The sequence below is a fragment of the Macrobrachium rosenbergii genome, chromosome 55, assembly GCF_040412425.1.
Source record: "Macrobrachium rosenbergii isolate ZJJX-2024 chromosome 55, ASM4041242v1, whole genome shotgun sequence".
Lineage (NCBI taxonomy): Eukaryota > Metazoa > Arthropoda > Malacostraca > Decapoda > Palaemonidae > Macrobrachium > Macrobrachium rosenbergii.
Window position 1 is genome coordinate 73,972,174 of NC_089795.1, and position 21,668 is coordinate 73,993,841.

The 21,668-nt window shown below is 34.9% G+C and overlaps 1 protein-coding gene across 1 annotated transcript in view; it reads left to right on the top strand.

Moving 5' to 3' along the window:
* Cad88C (cadherin-88C) overlaps window positions 1-21,668 on the top strand; it is a 283,326-nt gene that overhangs the window by 238,930 nt on the left and 22,728 nt on the right. Inside the window, 11 exon segments of the mRNA XM_067098927.1 lie at window positions 10,979-11,274; window positions 11,395-11,530; window positions 11,707-12,027; window positions 12,978-13,142; window positions 14,356-14,535; window positions 14,719-14,864; window positions 15,020-15,201; window positions 16,381-16,604; window positions 18,196-18,384; window positions 18,540-18,672; window positions 19,141-19,295. Coding sequence (XP_066955028.1) covers window positions 10,979-11,274; window positions 11,395-11,530; window positions 11,707-12,027; window positions 12,978-13,142; window positions 14,356-14,535; window positions 14,719-14,864; window positions 15,020-15,201; window positions 16,381-16,604; window positions 18,196-18,384; window positions 18,540-18,672; window positions 19,141-19,295 — 2,127 coding nt within the window.

Genomic DNA, 21,668 nt, shown 5'->3' on the forward strand with positions numbered 1-21,668 from the left:
ATAATACAAAAAATTAGATGGGTTAGTTTGTAAGGTTAGCATGTCATGAGCAAATGAGACCTGGGAAAGACTTCTGGAGATGGGGAATGTGTGTTGAAATGAACCAGATTGTTTAGAAATTTTAATTTGAAAGGTTGAATAATGAAAATATAGAGGGAAATAGAATAATTGACACAGAATATAGTGTGTCAACATGGCGGAATTAGAGACACAAAAGCGGTAGGAGCAGATAAGGAGAGTAATATGGTAAATGATTGTGCCCTTTTAGTCAAAAGAAATGTTGTCTATGGGAACAAAGGAGAGAAGAAACGATTAAGTGAATTTTGTGATACTGATGTGAAGATAATGAGTGGACGAAGAGATGTCTGAAATGAAATCCTAAGATAAAACGGAGTAGTACAGTTATAGGAAGATACATTAGAAGAGGAAGAAGGAAGCAAGTGAGAAAATAGGGAGTAAACGATAATTGTAAGTGGCCGTAATTCCGATTTAATGTCTCAGAGTTCCCACACAATACTTTTGATAGAACATCCCAGATGGGAATCCCCATTCACAAACAAAGCAGGTGATATCGGACTCCATATTTTAGAATAAAATATCGGTGTACTTTGTCAAGACAGAACATACGTGTTAGGCAAAACGTCAGCAAAGACACGGATTGCTTCAAGAGTCGCGCGTGATTAGTGAAATGCACCTGTTTTGAAAGTTCTGAGATTCCAGGATAAGAGATTAAAAACCTTAACGCAATAGTTTTACTTTCTTTTGTTTGGATTCACCTTCATGTCCAGTTACGTGAAAACCAAGCAAATAAATACATTACATATACTGTAAAAACCAATGATATCATGTGTATCCTGTTGCAGTGATTCTCTCTCTCTCTCTCTCTCTCTCTCTCTCTCTCTCTCTCTCTCTCTCTTGTTCATTGTAGAAACAAAGCTTTTATGGAAAAGAAAATTATTCATGATACTGCATAATCTTTAATAAAAAAAAAATTGTCCTCATGTGGGTGTATTATAATATTGTAATATAGCTGATATTATATTATACAATCGTCGTTTTAATAACCGATTCCATTACCTCTACTCCTATTTTATATCTTGATGGTTCCTAAGCTTTGATTAAATCATTTTATCCCAAAAGAATAAAACCTGTTCTGAGCGACATGAATGCAGACCAATAAAATACCATGGAATAAGCTGCCTGCTAAATTAAAATGCGAGTGTGACAGTGAAGTGGGTCATATCACTTGGTGCCAAAAGAAGGCTGAATTATGACACCATATCCGCTGTCTTCCACGTGATCTTTGTCGACATTGTTTATTTTTTTTTTTTTTTTTAATATCTGCTGTATTTCCGATCCCTGTGAACGCAAGGACATGTCACTCACGCTTTCGGAGAACACCCCTTCAGCTTTCTTCTGGAGTTTGGTTGTTAGTATTCATTCGGCTGTGATTCTCGTAGATATTACGAAGTCAGATTTACGCAGACAGTTCGTTTTTGACGTAGATATTGTTGACATAGATATCGACCATCAAATTTATTCTGTAAGGTTATGTGCAGGACACTGAAATGCTATTGTTTGTCGTATGGTGTTTTGCCGTAACCGTAGTCGCGAAGGTCAAAATTTGCCGTTTTCCTATATCGGGCTGTGGAGAGTTTATAGGTTCGTTTTATGGGACTACTTATAACTAAATGTCGGATGGATCATTGAAGAAGACCCGTTGTGGTATATCCATGGAAATGGTGTGAGACAGTTTATAGCTTTAATCTCTAATCGGCTTCCTGGGTTCATTTTCTGCCAACCGGCAACATTACAGATTACGTTTTGTGATTTGAAACAGTACAAACCTCGGTAATAATTTGTCATTATTCGGAGTATATTAATATCATCTGCCTTTTCTTTCTTGCTTGTATTCTCATTGCATTACAAGCCAAACATGATATTTGTTCTCCGACTAGGATAACAGACCTAAAATTAGTGTTTTCAGCCTACTCGTACGTAAAATTAAGAGAGAGAGAGAGAGAGAGAGAGAGAGAGAGAGAGAGAGAGAGAGAGAGAGAGAGAGAGAGAGAGAGAGAGAGAATGACCGTAATGATTCTGGAATCTTCCCAATAGAGTTAGGATTACCTCGTTTAAGCCCTCCCTTTTTGGATAATGCTCTCTCTCTCTCTCTCTCTCTCTCTCTCTCTCTCTCTCTCTCTCTCTCTCTCTCTCTCTCTCTCTGTCCCCAGCTGAGGCTCGCTACAGGTACATAATTCACTTTTCAATATGACATGCTCAGAGGGTAGAGGAAACCGCGCCCAGATCGCTCCGTCCTTAACTGGAATCTAACGCAAAACCTCTCGCAAGTGAGACAAAAGGATGTGTTTGTGTGTGTGTACGTTGCTGATTTGTTTGTAAAATCTTTACAAGTTTCGACCAAATGATAACCATGAAAACAATGGACCCATAGATTTAGTCCTTTCAGTTACAAATTGTACCCTTTATTTAATTTTATAAATGTAGTTACCAGTGTAGTATATTATCTTCATTCTTGAGTTATATGAATGATTTATATATGACAGAGAATATGCTTTTGTGACTAAATATTCATTGTCAACTTTATCTTATAACAGATTTTTTTGTTTGCAGTATCCTTATGGTACTTCTATAACCGGCTTAAACCGGTATCGGGACTAACATCAGATTAAATTGTCATTTCCACTTTTTCATTACTGTCATCTTTGGTTATTTATTGAAGCCATTTTCTCACTCAACAAATACTAAGAATAAATTGGCCGTTGAGTAATTCGCTTTTGAATCAGAACTTAAGTTAATTCACCATAAGAGTGATAATTGTTTACTTGAGTAATCCATTTCCGGTGGTGATTCAGTGTAACACGACCCTAGTAGTCCGAAAGCCTTTTAAGAACCCAGTTTTCGTTTTAGCTCTGAGGACGATGTTGCAGTATCGTCCGACTGCTACTCCGAGTTTCTCTTGTATTTTAAGAGCTTTACTGAGTGTTATACTTACCGGATACTGAATTATCTGAGAGTGAAGAATGTGTAGTTGTGAAAACTAGATTCTAGATAAAGGAGAAAGGCATGGCAATGAGTGATAATAATGTTTTAGATAAAAACTGTGAGGATAACTTCGTGAAGTACCTCCTAGCCGTCAACGAAACCAAACGGCGATGTTTTGAGGGTGCGTTTTCTCTGCTCTATCTTGCTTGGGGAGGCACCAAGAGATATGAAAGTCTCTACGATTTCTGCACCGAAGTCCTCGGATGGAAGAAGCAAGATCTCAAGAACCTTTTGTGCGAGGCGCAAATGAGGCATATCAGTGTATCGTCTGGTAGCAGATGTTATTCTTCAAGTTATTCAAAAGCATCAACACCTTGTACTCCCCGCTCTCCTATTGAGAGCAGTGCATTTTTTGAGGATCGTTCTGTTTTCGAAGATTTTAGACCGGCACATTCATTGAAACAGTCACAGCAAAATGGTGTAGTTGCACAAACGCAATCATCTACGTCTGAAACTGAAGGGCATAGTATTTGCACTTCGCCCCGTGTTGAAAAAAGCACTGCTCCGGAAAAAAGCGAATTTTCTGGTGTTAAAGGCTCAATTAGCATAAGGAATAATTCTGATGTGGATTCTCAATCTAATCAAGAAGTAATTAAGAAAGTAGAGCATGAGGCTTCTTGTAGTAGCGTCCCTGTTTGTAAGTTCACTGGCGAGGAGCTCCAGTCTGACAAAGAACTGAATAAAAGGGGACAATGTGACCAAGCGAAGCAAAGTAGTATAGACAGCATAGCACGTTCGAGTCAGTCTTTGAATCATGATGATTCACCAGAACTTAAAAGAACTCAATCTGTGTTGCTTAACAGCTTTAAGAAGCTTTTCAACTTAAGCTCTCAGAGTGTAAATTCTTTGGGAACATCTAGTCAGAAATCCTCAGCCAACGAAGAAGACTTTATTGATGTAAAACCTGAAACATTGATTCAGATGGGAAAGGAGCCAGTGCAAACTGCTACGTCCATTTCACAGCCTCTGTCTGAAGTTGCTTACATGACTCATCCTGTTCAGAAAGCCACACACATTATTCAGGATGTTAATAGTAATTTGCAACAAAATAAAGAGTCAGAACTGGAAAAGTGCAAGGAGGAGGAATACCGTCATGGCAACATGGGGCAGAATTCTGCTCAAGTAGGCACCATTACAGAATCTCCTCTTTTACTAAAATCTGTGCAGGAATGTTCAGAGACACACGTGCCCATTGAAACTTTAGAAATTTCATTTATAGTAAAAGAAGCCGTTCATGAGATGCACTATAATCCTGATGACCCCTTTGAACTTGATCATGCACCGGACATTCTCAGCTGTTTCATGTTGAAGTCTCGGATTAACCCAGGTAAACTGCCCGAGAGGGTTCTGGTTTTGATGCTCACCGAAATATTCCCGAAACTGCCTCCACTTGTAACACAGTATGTTAGCCGAATGAAACACCTGTCTTATATTGTTTGTTACCTTGATTATGAGTTTGACAATGCATTCCTCAAAATAAAGTTGGATGAACTTTTCGTCTTGGCGAGTGAGCTGATAAGCACTGTAGCTGAAAGTTGCAAAGCTATTACTGAAAAACAATTAAAGGAAAATGGTCGTAAATTTCGATCATCTAAAAGAAGGCTTAGAAGTGCCAGGAAGAGCTACTATGAGCATTTAAACTTTGTAGTAAGGACCCGCGAAGACTTAAGAGAAGCAGAGAAGGAATACCAAAAAGCCCAAGAAAGACAATCGAAACTCGAATCTGACGTACCTCAAGATTGTGTTCCTCCTGATGAAATGAACTGCGCTGGTAAAACAAATGAGATACACTCTGTTTCTCGAAGTGCTTCTTTGATTGATGATTTTGATGAGATGTATCCTGAAGAGGTGGATTCACAAACAAGTGGTAGTTTTTTGACTAGTGTCATGGAGGAGGTTGTGATTGGAAGGAAGCCTAGGAGGGAGTCCGTTGTTATGAGGAAGAGGTTGTCGAGGAATTCCCAAGATGTCATCCATGTTAAGCGAGGCTTTAGGAATAGTTTGCGTTCAAATGTTTCTGCCGAACAAGAATTTGTTGTTAAAGGAGATCTCCTCAGTGAAAGACAAGCAGAGAGAAACAGACTTTCCAGGCAGATCAAGAGACTTCGGAAATCTGAGTCTAAAATTTGTAATGACGAGCTTCTAATTAAGCAGCGCATTAAAGCAAGCTTAGATGCATACACAGAGGGAAATCTTGATGAAAGTTCATTAAGGAAAGGAAGGCTTCGAGTAACAGAAATTAGAAATGGAAATTTTGGGAAGTTTCTTATTAGCGCGAGAATGGAAGCCATTAAATTTGCTTCGAATGGCACTGTGTTTGATATGAAAGAATGGTTGATGAAAAAGAAGTATTCTAATTGTGAAGTACAGCAAGTTTTCTCACAGCTTAAAGTAAAACATTCGAAGGAGAATGTCGGTATTTTCGATATTCTTGATATAGATGGTAGTGGACCTTCAGTCATTGTTTTGTCTGGCCCTAAGGGATGTGGAAAGACTTTCATGTGTTATTATATACTGCACCAGTGGAAACTTCAAAAGCATGTTGTCAATTCTAAAATTCATGAGTTTGACATTGTTCTATATGTAACGCTGGACGGTATCTCATCATCTGGATCTTGGTGTCAGTATCTAAGAGATCACGTTTTTCCAGAGACTCTGAGTGAATTGCCTTATACGGACATTTATGAATCATTCTCTAGGTTGACACTTCTGATATTGCTAGATGTTAACGTGGTCTCCACGACAGGTATAACAGTCTTGAACGATATGTTAAAGACTCTTGGACATAATAAGTTAGTGGTAGCTGTGCGGTGTGGAAATGTATCAGAAATAACAGAAATTGTAAGAGGTAATGATTTAAGTTTCATAAAAGCTAAATTTTGTTCAATGACATCAGAAGCCATCACAGAATATTCATCACAGTTATTATCCTTGAGTGGAAGTAGAAATGAAAAGGAAGTTATGCAGTTCACTGAAATGATAAGTTCTTCGAGGTGTCTTACCACCTTAAAGTATCCTTTGTATGTGACTTATTTGTTTTACCTGTGGCTTGTAAAACCATCATATGTTCAGCACTCCACTACAGTTTCAAGACTTTTTACGCAAGTTACTTTAACTTGCCAGCAGTCTTTGATGGACGCAAGGAAAAACGACACTGATGATGAAAAAAGAAAATCTAAAAGAGTTGTGCAGGATTACATTAGTCAGCTGTGTGAAGCAGCCTGGAAACTTATGACTGAAGAAAACGGGAAAGTTGAAAATCTAGTCTTGTTTAGAGAGGATGATGGCCTATGCAAGGACCCCACAATTTGGTTATACTTTCATCCTTTCATCTTTGTTAGAGAAGGCCCTGATAAAAAGCAAGGAATTCTTCTTCATTCCTCACTGGCAGAAGTACTTTGTGGATTTTATTTGGCATCAAAATTACTGTCACAAAAGAGGAGCCTCTTTAACAAACGATCAAAGCTGGAATCATACTTGCAGTTTGATGTCAAACGATATAGGGATGTGCTGTTACATGTGGCAGGTGTTCTTGTATACAATAAACACAGTGCTGAAGATGCCAAGGAAATAGTGTTGAATTATGCCAAAACACTGTCAGGAGGAGATTTTAGCTCTTGGTTTGAGTTGCTTAAAGAATGTGATTTCATGTCAAGCTTGTGCACATCAGTAGCAAATGAATTAATGCAGTACACCACTTGGTCTGTAGCAAATTACAGTAAGGAGAAAAATTTAATTGTTGCTGATTTACTTCGTAAGGGGGCCTACCAGCCAAAACAAGTAATAATATCCAATTCAGAGGAAAAAGATGGAGAAGATAGCCAAGGTGTGAGATACATTATCAGTGCCCTTTCTACATGTACAGCCACGCTTGTTCACCTTCGGCAGGAGCTGCAGTTTTATACTTGGGGTGATAAAACGACATGTGATGTTCAGGTGATTCCTTTGCAGCCTCCTGGAACCTTGCAAAATTGCTGGGGCCATTTAGGGGTAGAGGGTGCGATGGCTTTAAGACATAGTCACCACTTAGAAGAACTTTATGTTTCGATTTCATCATGTGAGGCTCTTAGTGCTCTAAGCAACTGTTTGGTTTACCTCCAGCAAACTCTTCGTTTCTTGTATCTTCGCCTTGATCTCCCGGCAACCATTCCAAGTTCTAGTTTCCACCCTTTAAATTTCAAGGGTAAGAAGTTCTGGTTTAGACTAAGGAATATCAATGACTCCTCTGTGATTTGGGTAATAGAAACTGTTAAAAGAATCAACAGCTGGTACACAGAAGTGGTTCTTGAGGAAAGTAACCTGTCACCAGCATCACTTCACAACTTGAAGGAGAGCTTGTCTCATATATCTATACATGTATCCAATTAATCTTACGGAGGGTATTCAAGGCAAAGTAGTGTATATAGCCTGAGAAATTATTTTACTGAAATTGCCGTGAACAGTGCGTGAACTTTACTTGTGTGCAGCTTGATTATTAATTTTACGTAAGAAAAATAATTATTATCAGTTCCGGTGCATCTTCAAGTTCCTCGCTGGATAAGTCATTATCTGACGCCAAGGATAGAAGTCAACTACACGACCATCCAGTAGGTTTTTTGTGATCTAATTCTAGATATGCTACTTTTCTCATTTTCTTCATATATTTTTGCCATTGACCTCAAAGATATTTATTGCTATCATATTTATTAATTTGTTTTGCTTTCCATCCGTTTTCATCGTACATATATCCACTATGAAGTGAGGGTCTGTAGTTAGGGGACGATGTGAGGATAGTAGGGAATAATATTGGCAATAGTTTATTAATGAAGATTTTATAGGCTTATGGCTGATTGATTAATTGCGGATTTTCTGGCGCGAAAAGTCAGTGTAGTTCATGCGTGACGCCCTGTATACTTAGAATTATATTTACAAATCAGATTTACATGAGAACTTTTTTCTGTCAGTTCGGAAGTTAACGCTTTTAATGTCATTTTTCCTATCTTTCGGATAAATAGTTGGCTCTCCTCATACCTTCATATTGCTTCTTCAGTTGAAGGGATTTTTAAAATAATGATGAGGCATCTCCCATAAAATAAAACTCTATAGTCCTTGCTGTTCATTTTTTCTACCGAGAAGGCAGTTGTGCAATAAAAACATTTTTTTTTTATTTAGAAGTTTGTGTAATGGTAGAACTCGTTCAAGGGGTGTTGGCCTGTTCTGGGGGAATTGTTAAGTGTAACTGATATAGATGCTCTGATCCTTTAGGTTCTGAGTAAAAGGGGGACATTTCCTATCATTACGACTAACTTGCTGTTGATAAGAATGATTTTATTGTGGCATTTTCTGACTTTCTATTTTTATGGGAAAGGCACTCTTGCTACCTCTTAATGTTTTGCTAATATTTTATCTAATTTTACATAAGCATGTAATGTGATGACTGAAATTGTTACAAATTCCTCAGAAATTATTGTGCAATACAGCCACAATTCCAAAAGGTTTTATAAGTTACGGATGCGACGATTTTAGACCATTCTGTATAATTCTTGTTCCCCGTGATGGTTGCGAACAACAGCTTAGGCCGCCCTGATTTTAAAGCATCATCAGTACAGGGTTTTTAAAGGTTACAAAACGTAGTATTAGCTGATCAGTTCTCTGTTTATTGAGTTTACTATTAAAGAAAATTACTATTGTTGTTTCTGAAGAATAATGATAGAAGAAGAAAGTAGCTCTTTCCTTGTGATTAACAGTGCGCTCCTCCTATTTTCCTCTTGTCTCCTCCTATTGACTCACGACCACGTCATTGAATTTTTCCAATACACCTCAAAACTTCCATATCAGTGGCAGGATGTTTTGTTGTTGTTGTTGAAGTTTTGGTCAATAACGTTTAGTTTTGTGCTGTCTTTTACGCTTGTTTGCCTCTGGCGAGTGCGTGTGGAACACTGGTCTACTTTTATTTACGTAACAGAAATTGAAACTGTTATGTATAGATTGAGAATTTTGATGTAAGCTCTCTGATATTTACTTTTGCATAGACCCGTCTCCACTGCCACTTTCACTGAATGATCAATTATTCAGAGACTTAAAATAAATGTCTTTTCTGTTCCTATTATATATATATATATATATATATATATATATATATATATATATATAGATATATATATATATATATATATAATTTATATATATATATATATAAATTTATATATATATATATATATATATATATATATATATATATATATATATATATATATATATATATATATATATATATATATATATATACATATATATACATATATATACTGTATATGACTGTGAAATATTTTCTGTTAAACAGAATTCCATCTAATAAAAGGAGCCCATAAAAATGCCAAATTGTAGAAAGTTAATGCTATATTTCAGAGCACAACTGTCTCCCTCTTCAGGCAGGTAATGAACGAGATTAGTTACAAAAAAGCGATATTTATACCAAGAGATCCAGAGGTCAGCCGTTGCATCACTCCAGTTGACACCCCCATTCCTGTAGCGGCTGAACTTGGACTTAAAGGGCATTGGGAGTGTCACTATTCATCTCAGTGACCTCGGAAACTATGGATTAGACACTAATATGTCGTTTTCTGTTATTTTGACATGTCACCCCCTTCCCACCCCTTCTCACCTCCCCTTCTTATCGGGACTGAACTTGGACTTAAAGGGCATCAGAAGTGTCATTATTCATCTCAGCAACCTAAAAACTATGGATTAGACACTAATATCTGTCATTTTTGGTTATTTTTACATGTCACCCCCTCTTCTTATCGTGGCTGAACTTGGACATAAAGGGCATTGGGAGTGTCACTATTCATCACAGCGACCTCAAAAACTATGGATTAGACACGATATCTGTCGTTTTCGGTTATTTTTACATCTCACTCCCTTCCCAATCCCTTTGGTGCCAGTGATGTATTTACCCCCAGTATTCTTTTCCCAGATATAAGTCATATGTATACCAAGTTGGTTGAAATTGCTCAATGTGTTTCAAGTTATTTATGCACATACACACATACATCCATATCTTTATATATATATATATATATATATATATATATATATATATACTATTAATACTGTATGTATATATGTATATATATAAATATATATAATAATATATAATATGTATATATATATATATATATATATATATATATATATATATAATATATGTATATATATATATATATATATAATATTATATATATATATATATAATATATATATATATATATATATACTCTCTCTCTCTATATATACACATACATAAATACATCGTGCATAGTTGTGTACAACTCACAAGGGCCTGAAATAAAATGAGTAGGAGAAAATTAAAACAGGATAAAAAAGATGTAGGTATCCTCAGTTTACTTGTGAAATTTTCAGGAAAATGGTCAGGAACACATCCTTTTAAGAAATCGTTCTCTGTTACACACACACGTGTGTGTGTGTGTGTCACTGAATCATAGCTTCTTTAGTTTTTATGTTTGTATAGCATTATATTTTACATTAACTAAACAGTGTTTCCTTATATATACCTTTTTGGTTGATAACATATACCTATGTATATATCTATATATACTGCCTATATATATATATATATATATATATATATATATATATATATATATACTATACTGTATATATGTATTATAGTGTGTGTGTGTGCAGTTCTGCATATTGTATTTATAATAATTTTTGTTTTAATAGAGCAATATATTTTTTTGTTAACTAGGCAGTCAGTATTCTTATATATCCTTTTGAATTGTAACAATGAAATTATAGATACTTTGTCAAGTTTCTGGGCAAACTTACAGTGGATTCATTTGAGTTGCTAGAAGAGCCTAATTCCTTTAACAAAAATCAGTCTTAAATACGGATATTTCTGTTTCATTTCTAGGTTTTTGCCTGGGATCATGATGGTTCCGCCATCAACAAAAGGGTTGTTTTTCGTATCCAGCATGGCGCCCAAGATAAATTCGTCATGGAAGCAGACACAGGTGTCATCTCAGTGGCTCAAGGTGCTCTCTTGGATCCAGATCGCACTGAGCCCAGGGCCACAACATACATTCTGGAAGTCATAGCACTTGATGGTGGCATTGGCACAGCTCAGTTGCAGTCCAGGACAGTTGTAAATATCACTATTTTGGACGTGAATAACAAGCCACCAGTTTTCGTTGATCCAGGCACCGTCAAGTAAGTGAAAAAGTTGTCAGCCATTTTTATTGTGCTATTTTTGGCTGTTGAAAAGATTACGCGTAACAATTATAATTTTAACTTGAAAACTTCATTTAATTGTAGTTTTTCATTCTCCAGAGTTTTTGAAAACGAAGTTGTTGGACATTATGTTCACCGAGTAGAAGCGGTAGACCTTGATGCCCACCCTCGGCTTCGCTATTCTATTGACATTGAGAGTTCCGAAGCGAGAAACGAATTGGGTGCCATTGTAAAGGTACTGAAACAACTCCTATTTATTTATTTTTATTTGTTAGTTATGAGGATAAACCATAATGACCATTGTACTAAAACATTATGTTTTCTGGATAACACTTAAAGTAAACTGTAGGTGTAAATTATTAGTTATAACATTTTGTACCATACTCAATCAACTATATCCACATTTTTCAGCCATCAGAGTACAATTATGCCGAAGCCTTTGAAATCAGTGAAGTTGAAGGTGTTATACGAACCGTTAGCCCATTAGATAGAGAGAAAGTGGAGGTGATCAGACTGGCTCTTGTATGTGAAGATATAGAGGCAGCAACTGGTAAACAAACATCCACAGCTACGCTGACGGTAATAGTGGAGGATATAAATGATAATGATCCACAGTTTCGCAAATCATTCTACAGAAGGAGCGTTGCTGAAAATGCAAAGAAAGGAACCACTATCGTTACTGTGGTTGCAGATGATGTCGACAAAAATCGGACAATTACTTACTTCTTGCAGGTTAGTTTGTAGACAAGAAAGTTTGTATCCAGAAGTTACTGGTGAACATATAAATTTTCCCAAGTGAACGGAAGTGGATTTAATATTTCATTACTTGCTCATCTAAAAGCAGTCTTGTAGCAAAATATCTAAGGAATGTATTAACTTTGCCATTGCAATACAATTTACTAACAGAGTATTGACATTTCTTAGTACAGTACTTTGAAATTGTCTGGAGTATAATCGTAGATTAAAGTTAACTTACTTAGCCATTTCTTTATGCATTTTATGACAGGTTAAGGTGAAAACAAGTGACTTCCATTAACTGTATTTTGAATATTCAAAGAGTAGTATCTTGTTATCATGTTCATCTTTCCTAATAGCATCTTTGGTTTTGTTTAAAGTAGAAAAAATTTTGTAAATATGCATTGAGAGCCTGTCATATGCCTTAGGCTGCCAGAGAGCCTGTTATATGCCTTAGACTGCCAGTAAATCATCACAAGAGCTTACTTGTCCATTAAATATTTTAATCATTTATATAAGAATACTACACCTGTATCTGTTTACAGGCAGAGATTATTTACTTTTTACCTATATCAGTGGCTCTCAGCTTGCTGTAGACCATGGACCAGGAGCTGAATTAAAAAAAAAATGGGCCATATTTTTTCTGAGGAAAACTATAAGAAATTAGAATACAGTAATGCAATAAAGTGATTATATGTTTCATTGTTAGAATTTTTCTTGTACAGTACTTTATTGTAATAAATTTGAGAATACATCCACTAATCACCACATATAGTGAATATCCTGTTCGTCACCTAAAGAAGTCATCATGGACACCAGTTCAGGAACAGTTGTCTTGAGATTATAATTAAGTTTTATTTGCCATATGAATATGCTATTGAGGGTTTGAAGTTCTGTTTTGCTAGACATTAATCAAATAATTTCAGTTAATTTTTGTTTATTTTTAGGGGCCTTCCCAGATACTTTCCCTTGTTGATCTTGATCAAGAGACTGGCGAGATTGTAGTGGCTGATCGTGTTGACAGGGAACAGTTTTCATGGCTTAACTTTACTGTCAAAGCTACTGATTCTGGTATCCCTCCACGTTCCAACCAAGTTGATGTATTGGTCCAGGTGAGTTTATAATTAAAAATGAACATAAATGATACAGGTTGGGTAAATTTAACTTAATTCACTGTATAAATATTTTTCACTAATATTTGTTGTGAACTTGTTCTGTTAAAGTAAATTGGGTTGAAAGGGGATACTAACTGCACCCAACTTAAAAGCTAATCAACTTTGGAATATAGGATCCCAATATATTTTTACATGTCTTTTAAGAAAAATAAGTCCTTGAATAATTAAATGGACACTAATAAGTAGTGATAATTACTCCTAGTTTTAGTTGTCCAGTCATGTTTATATTGCCATATACAATAGCCAAGTTTTCAAAATCCTAGTAGGGTAAGACAAAAGTTTTAATCATCCATCTCCTGGTGGAATGAGTCAAGAGTCATTAAAAAGGCAAAGCTTGACTGTTAAGTTGCAAAAAATGGTGAATGACAATACAGTACTTATTGCAGTGTCTGTCTAAACCTTAATGGCAGTAACAGAAACCTTTCTCGCATTTTAACCTTGTTTAATAGATATAAGATTTTGTCATACAGTAAACCCCCTGTATTCGCTTACTCACGATTTGCGGACTCACGCATTCGAGGGTTTCTCTGTGGAACATATCTACCCATTATTCGCAGAAAATTCGCCCATTCGCGGTATTTTTCACTGAGAAATATTCACTAATTACCGTATTTTCATACAATTTTCTTGAATAAATGCACTTTTTGTGATAAAACTATTAAAATACTCAGGTATAAGCATTTTTACAGGGTTTTTCTTGTGTTTAAACTATCAAAATGGGCAGTTCTAAGTGTTTTTAGAGGGGTTTTAAGTATTCGCGGATTTTAGCTATTTGTGAGGGGGTGCGGTACGCATCCCCCGCGAATACGGGGGCTCACTGTTTACCATTTTACATGGGTTTGTAAATTCAACAAAATCTTAAAGACTTATAAGCTTGTTTCCACTCATATTGAATTAAATATTTTGTAGATTCTTCAGTATACTAGGCCATTAAGTTTTCAGTTCCATAATGCCTGATTTTTTTTAATATCAGTACTTCAGATGTAATCAAGACTGTTGAGAACAAATGAAAAAGTTGTTGTATACTTTGTGAGTATAGATAGTAACACTTCCTCTTCTCTTATTAAAACATGAAATATGTAAAAAATTTCAACTCATTTCCATGTCATTTTTTCCACACTGTACCTGAATTATTTGTAAATATCTACAGGTCATTGATGAAAATGACAACAACCCTGTTTTCGTCAACCCGCCATCAAACTTGACCATACGGGAAGATGCTCCCCCAGGCACTTCTGTAGCAAAGGTAGAAGCTATAGACCCAGACTTTGACGAATATGGTCGTGTCACATATCTCTTGGATAGAAAGTCTTCAGATGGGAAATTTAAGGTAAATATTTAATTTTAAGTACAGTATTGTTTAGTATTGATGGGTCTGTGAATTCTTCTTTCAAGTCTTTTTAAGGAATTCAAGTTTTTTATGGTTTTGATGTTTGATGCAATAATATTTATTTTTGAAGAATTGATGAGACTAGATTTTGTAAAGTATTTATTTTCTCTCTTTTATTTCCAGATAAATCCAGATACAGGTGAAATTACAGTTGCCTCACCTCTGAATCGTGAAGAACTAAGTACATTCACTCTTTTGATTGAAGCATGGGATAATTATCACTTTGGGTATGCTACTGGAGAATCCAGAAATGCCTTCATGCAGTTGGGGTATGTGAAAGATCCAGCTTATTTTTACTTAGTGCTTTTTTATGTATATCAGCATGCTGCTTTAAAATAAACAGTGAGTAGACATTTCAAATGAGAAATGCATATGGGTCTTGAAATACACAGTGCTTTTAATGAAAGGAACATAAATTTTTCAGAGTAACAGTAGCTGATATCAATGATGAAGCACCAGTTTTTGAAGAAAGGGAAGGATGTACTATGATTACTGAGTTCCATGAAGCAAGGGAAACTGTCACAGTTGTAAGAGCTACTGATGGCGATGATCCAAATTCTCCCAATGGTCGAATAAGATTTACCATTGAAGGGGGCAATGAGAAAGGTAAGATAATTTTACTATAGTTTTGTTAGATTTTTGCATCTTGCTCCTTTTGCATCTAATAGTAGGAAAGGTAATTCTTTGTCAAGATTAGAATATTTTACTGGCTATATGAAATATCATCTGAGAAGGTATTAGTAGCCTCCTGCTTAATCATGAATAATAGCAGTAATGAAAGGATATACAGAAAATGTTAAAGCATGAAGACCAGAGCAGAGAAGCGATCAAGCTGACAATGTTGCTGTAATTAAAGAAGACCATGACTCAAAGATGGATACCAAATTTCATGGGATCTGTTAATGGACCAGGCAAGGTTACTCTTTTGTTATCCAGTCTCATGTATAATTGATCATTGAATGCAGTCAGAGCACATGGGCATTGCCTTGATATTCTCTAATGCATTGGTTGTACATTGTTAGTTAATCAGTCAGAGTATTCTAAAGAATACTCTTGATTGATTAGCCAACACAAAATACAAGCAATGCAAGACAGACAAAACACAATATGACTTAATACTGGAATAATGCCCAACTAAGACTGCTGCTATAATTTAATTTGTCTAATCAGACATATTATGGTAGACTTTTGTGTAAGCACATTCACATGTGATAGTTTGTTAGTAGCTATTGAAAGACTTCTTATAAAAAAATACAAAAGTTGTTGAACAGTTTTTGGATTGATGAGATTAAGCTTGTCATGAGACACACTTGTGCCTAATCTTCAGAGCCCCTCATGTGTACACTAACACCTTATTTAATTTAAACTACTGTATATCTATAGTGATTGGATACATAACACAAGGATTTTAAAAGCAAAATCATAAAAATTTGAAATTTCAATAAATTAGCTTTTTGAAAATATGAGCTACAAGAATATTGAAAACTCCCCCTTCAGGGACAAAGAAGTACTTACCTATAACATGTTTTGAATGTCATACTAATCAGGAAACTTCCCTTAGGCTGACATATTAAATGATCACCACTGAGGAAAATGGGGTTTGTTTTGACCATTGTTAGCTGTGCTTGAGTTATGTCTCAGAATGATGATCACTCCTGTGATGGGTTTAAGAATTGGCTTAAAGCTTATTATCCTCTTAGGGACAGTGAATTTAAATAATTTTATGCCTATCAGTTGTTGCTGAGTTTTCTTTAAGACTTTACTTATAACCCTCTTGTCTTTCAGGTCTCTTTGATCTCCGGATGGTTGACCAGACAGCAGCCCAGATATTTGCTGCTAAGCCCCTTGTTGGTCAGTATGGCAATTACTCTTTAGTTGTTCAGGCTCAAGACAGAGGCTTCCCGCCCAATTCTGTTTTATCAGAGATTGGCATATGTGTGTCAGATTTCAATGACCATGCACCTATATTTGTGTCACCATCAGCAAATTTGACCATAAGAGTCCCAGAGGTATGTATCACAAATTTAATAGGAAGAGTAATAATTTTGTCACTGTGCAAAACTTGTCAATTTTTTATCATATTTCACATTGGATCTTGATTTTCATTATTTGTTTACAAACAAATTTTCCATTGATGATTTTATGCTTAGACTCTGATGATGTAAAATTATATAAACCACTTTTTAACTTTTGAGACTCCAGTGGCATAAAATTATATCATGTAATGAAGAAATGACATATTCATTAAAAATATCTTTTATATACAGCACCCTCTGTATGATACAATGTTGTATTTTGGGAAGTCCCACCCAAAATAAATGTTCTTTCATTAGAAATAACACAAGAAAGGCACTCATTGTGAGGATAATGCATTGCAGACAGGATTGGTAAATGGCTGAATCCTAAAGGGGTTAAGACATATGTGAAGTATACATGAATTGCAATTACATTATTTCTGTTTAATAAAAAATCATGTAATACTGTTTATATTTTTAAATGGCAGTAAGATTACACTTTAAACTAAATCTTACCTCATTTCATCTAAATCTTTTTGCCTAAGATGAAAGTTCATGTTGTATGGTTATCAATATAGTATCTTAATTTCCAGTTTCATTATTGTTAATTTTTTAGTATGGTTCTTGTTCATTTATCTGATTTACTCATTAACAGCCACCAGCACCTCTATTTTACTCCAACATCTTATAGCTATAGCAGCTAAAGAGAATGATAGAATTAGTAGATTAAATACAGCAGAACACTTTGATCATATACTGTACACCACACTGATATAAATAGAATAAATATTGTTTAAAAGGACTGCCATTCACTGCACATTGGTAAACTAGTTTTATTGCCATGAGTGCAAGAATAATGGAATATATATATATATATATATATATATATATATATATATATATATATATATATATATATATATATATATATATATATATATATATATATATATATATATATATATATATATATATATATATATATATATATATATATATATATGTATGTATGTAACTCTTCGCCTTCCCCCCTTTGTAGTGCACAGTATTATTGCCATCTATTTTTAATTGTGAGAAATGCATAATAAAATGTAATTTCTGTATCATTCATAAAAACATCTTGTGCAACAGGAGACCCTACCTTGACAATTTTACTGTTGTAAATCAGTCACTAAAACATTGCTTGGAGGTGTTCAACTAGTTTCTGACTGACCTGTCCCCTTGTGTGTTGATTAATTATGAAATTTAGGTCTTGAAGACCAAGCGCCGGAACCCGTCAGGATTATTCAGCGCCAGTCCCCTTGTGTGTGCTGTTTAAAATTCTTAACAGTCTAGATGTTATTTTGTATCTGTATTAAATTCTAATTATTTAGCAGACACTGTTAATTATAAGGGGCCACAGGTGTGGAGAAATTGACCAAATCAAAATTCTTGCTATGGTACTAAAGCTTCATTTTTTGCTTGATTAATGTTTTGGAGAACAAATTCATTCTTAATGTAAAAGGGTACTTTTCCCTTGGTTCTTTTGTCAACTGTTCTTACATTTGATTATTGAGCATGATGTTTCAAAAATTTTCTATAACAGAATGCTACTGTTGGAAGCTTAGTGATTCAAGTAAGAGCAACAGATGAAGATATTGGCATCAATGGAGCTGTTCGTTATAGGATTTTAAAGGATGCTCTGGGAAATTGGCAGACATTCAATATTGATGAAGTAACAGGTGCAATACTACTTCAGAAACCACTGGACAGAGAGAGGCAGAAAATTTATGAGGTAAGAACTTGAATAATGTTATAATGACAAGGGCTCTATTTGAAATTTATATAAGAACATAACAAAATGAAACTAAACTTGATGCTTACTTAATAGTACCTGTAATTTATATGACAGTATTTTGTTTTTAACAGAAATTCTAATCCCATTAACAGATACGAGTAGAAGCATATGATCAGGGCGTTCCAGCACCATTATCAAGTGATCTAGATCTTACAATTTATGTAAGAAATGTCAATGATTTTGAGCCCCAGTTTGTCCGAGATCAAGTTACTGTCAATTTCACAGGTAAGAATAGGTAAAGGAGACCATTGGAATCCATACTTTTCATTTTTTGCATAGCAAACTATTAAATAATAAAATTATATTAACTAATACCTCAGAACTGCCCATAGTAATGTAGCTACCGTCTTGCTTTAGGTAATGGATGCTATTACTGACATATTTTCTGTAAACATATCACTAAAATGTTTTACCAACACAAAGTACAAGGGTAAGTTATAGATCATAGCCCTGCAGCACATTTGAAAACCTTAGCAATTAACATAAGATAAAATAATTTTTCTGTGGATTGCAATCACTTTCCATACAAACACAACTGAATCCTTTTCACTTGATATATAGCACATCTTTCATTCTATTTATATTTAATGTTCAGTATGTAAGTTTTGGGGTTTCATATAACAATAACGATATTTATTTTTTTGGTGATAACAGTAATAATTTTTATGAACTGATAAGCTTCTTTTCCATCAGAGCATAAGTCACCTGGCAGTGAAAGATTCAAGTTGATTGACACTATTGATCTCGATGATGTTGATGAGGATAAGACTGCTCATGTTTGCTATTTCATTGTTGGAGGAGATGAGTTTTCCTCATTCAGGCTTGACCGAATGTCTCATGAGCTTATGGTAAGTGTGAATTTTGTTAACTGAAGTTTTTTATGTAGAATGCAAATCTCTGTTAGCTCTTTATTCCATTATCATTCAAATAATGGATTTTGATGCTGAGTGATGTTTTTGGGAGTATTTACTATTCATGTCTTATGTCTAGAAAGGGTGATAATCAGAGGATGTCATTGACTGATTGATTGATTATAAGATGTCATAATAGCTTGTATGCGGCATCAAATGGGTACCTAGAGAATAATGTTACTGTACTTGCATACATTACTCATCATTCTCAAACAGAGCTGTTATATATAAGATAACTGTTTATTCATTCTCATTCATCTAAATAACAAACTTAATACCGTACTTGAGAAACTCTTTGATGCATATTTGGTTGAAGAAATCAAACTCTGAATCACAGTTGGATGGAACTCAGAAAATGGCAGGTAAAACCTACATTATGAGTAGCCTTTTGTGACATTCATTTATGTCATCACTTTGTTTGGTCTTTCTGTATATGCTGTTGATAACTTTTGTGGAGGTTTTATTTAAGATTACATTTATCATTTTTGCCAATAATGTTTTCATGCCAGGTTTTTCCTTTGCCGGGTAGGAGAGTGGAATTCTTATATCTTGGGGATAAACTGAATTGTGCAGTCTCAACACTCCTTATGTATTTTAAACCCTGAGGATATCTTATTAACACCTGTTACCGTACACTGGATACACAGTATGGAAATCACCCCACACCTTTCTCATAACAGCCACATACGTTTCCCTTAGCTTGCTTTCTAGTTACCTTAAGGTTTGATATGCTTACAGTAATTTTCAGTCCTCTCTTCTCCATTCCACTCATATATTTTTACACCTCTGTAACTTTTTCAACAGATTCTGGTGATAGTACAGTATAAGTTACCTACATGCAGCAACTCTCAGAGGCCTTCTTTGTATTATTTTGTAGTTTCTTGTACTACTATGATAAGCAACAAAGAACTGTTCTGATCCTTGATGAACACAAGCCATTTTCTCAAATTCCAATATACCTGCCACTATTCACTCTAGGTCTTTGTATGGTTCATTAACATTATTAGCTCAGTGAACCTTTTGTACAGTGTCCCAAATATTAATTACTGTATGTTGTATAAGCTGCTTTACAAGGTACTTCTTTGGTTGCCACATTTTTAAAACTGCCTCTGTTGTTGATTTCTTTGACAAAAGCCAAACTGACAATTTTTCATCATGTTTTTATCAGCTTTTTTCCTAGTGCCTTCTCTAATATTCTCACAGCATGCTCAAAAAATCTTAATTTCCAGAATGTTCATATAGAGCATCTCCTTTTCATTTGTATATTATTATTGTCATGGACATATGCCCCTTTTCTGTTTTTTATCTTCCTTCTCAAAAGTTTTCATATGTTTTGGTCAGCTCATCACTGACTGGTTCTCCAGCTGCTTTTAACTTTTAGTTTCTTTATTCAGTAGGCTGTCAAAATATAACTTCCATTATTTCATTCTTTACTCTTCACCTTTTATTTTCTTCATTTTCATCTAATATATTATTTTCCCCTGTCACTTCTTTTCCATCTTTTCTCATCCTCTTGGCTATCATGAATATCCTCCTGTGTTCTGTGTTGAGAAAACTATTCTTTTTTCAAGTGCAGAAGTCGGTGCCTTTTCATAACTCAGGCTTAAAGAAAATAAGGAAAAGAAAAAAGAAAGGAGCAATAGATCTGTTCTTCAATGAAGAGAGGTTATAAGAGTCATAAAAAGCAACAGCAGAAGAGAGTCTTATTAACATTAACGGCAGGAAAGATTAAGTTTGATCTGGTTGTGCGTCTGATGGCTTTGATATTTGTCCTGTAAGAGCCACTGGTGGATGTAAGCTTGAAAGCTGGCAATGTAACAGGAAGATTTAATTATCCCCGAATGCAACTGATTTCAAATAATCATGATGAGGGATTTGAGAGAGAAATTAAAGTAATGGGTGATTCCCCTGTTATTCTCTTCTTCTGGCAGACATCCCCATCTTTCTCTTTCTGTACAAAATAAGAACTTTAACAATGGCACCCCTATCATGCAGATAATTTAAAAGTGGACTGCATTTTATGTCAAGAGGCAGGAAAGTGTGTACATGACAAGCATTCATGGAAGAACCTTTTATTTATTTGTTTATGTTTTTATTGAAAAATTCATGATTGTGTCTTTTGTGCAACAATATGTTTTCACAAATACAGTACTGTAAGTTAAGTATACCTTAGTTTTACCAGACCACTGAGCTGATTAACAGCTCTCCTAGTAATGTAGTCTTCATAAGGATTACAATATGTGCATTGGTGGTGTCTTCAAAACTTCTGCTATAACTCTGGATTTGACCCAATGCCTCAGTGTTGTAAAA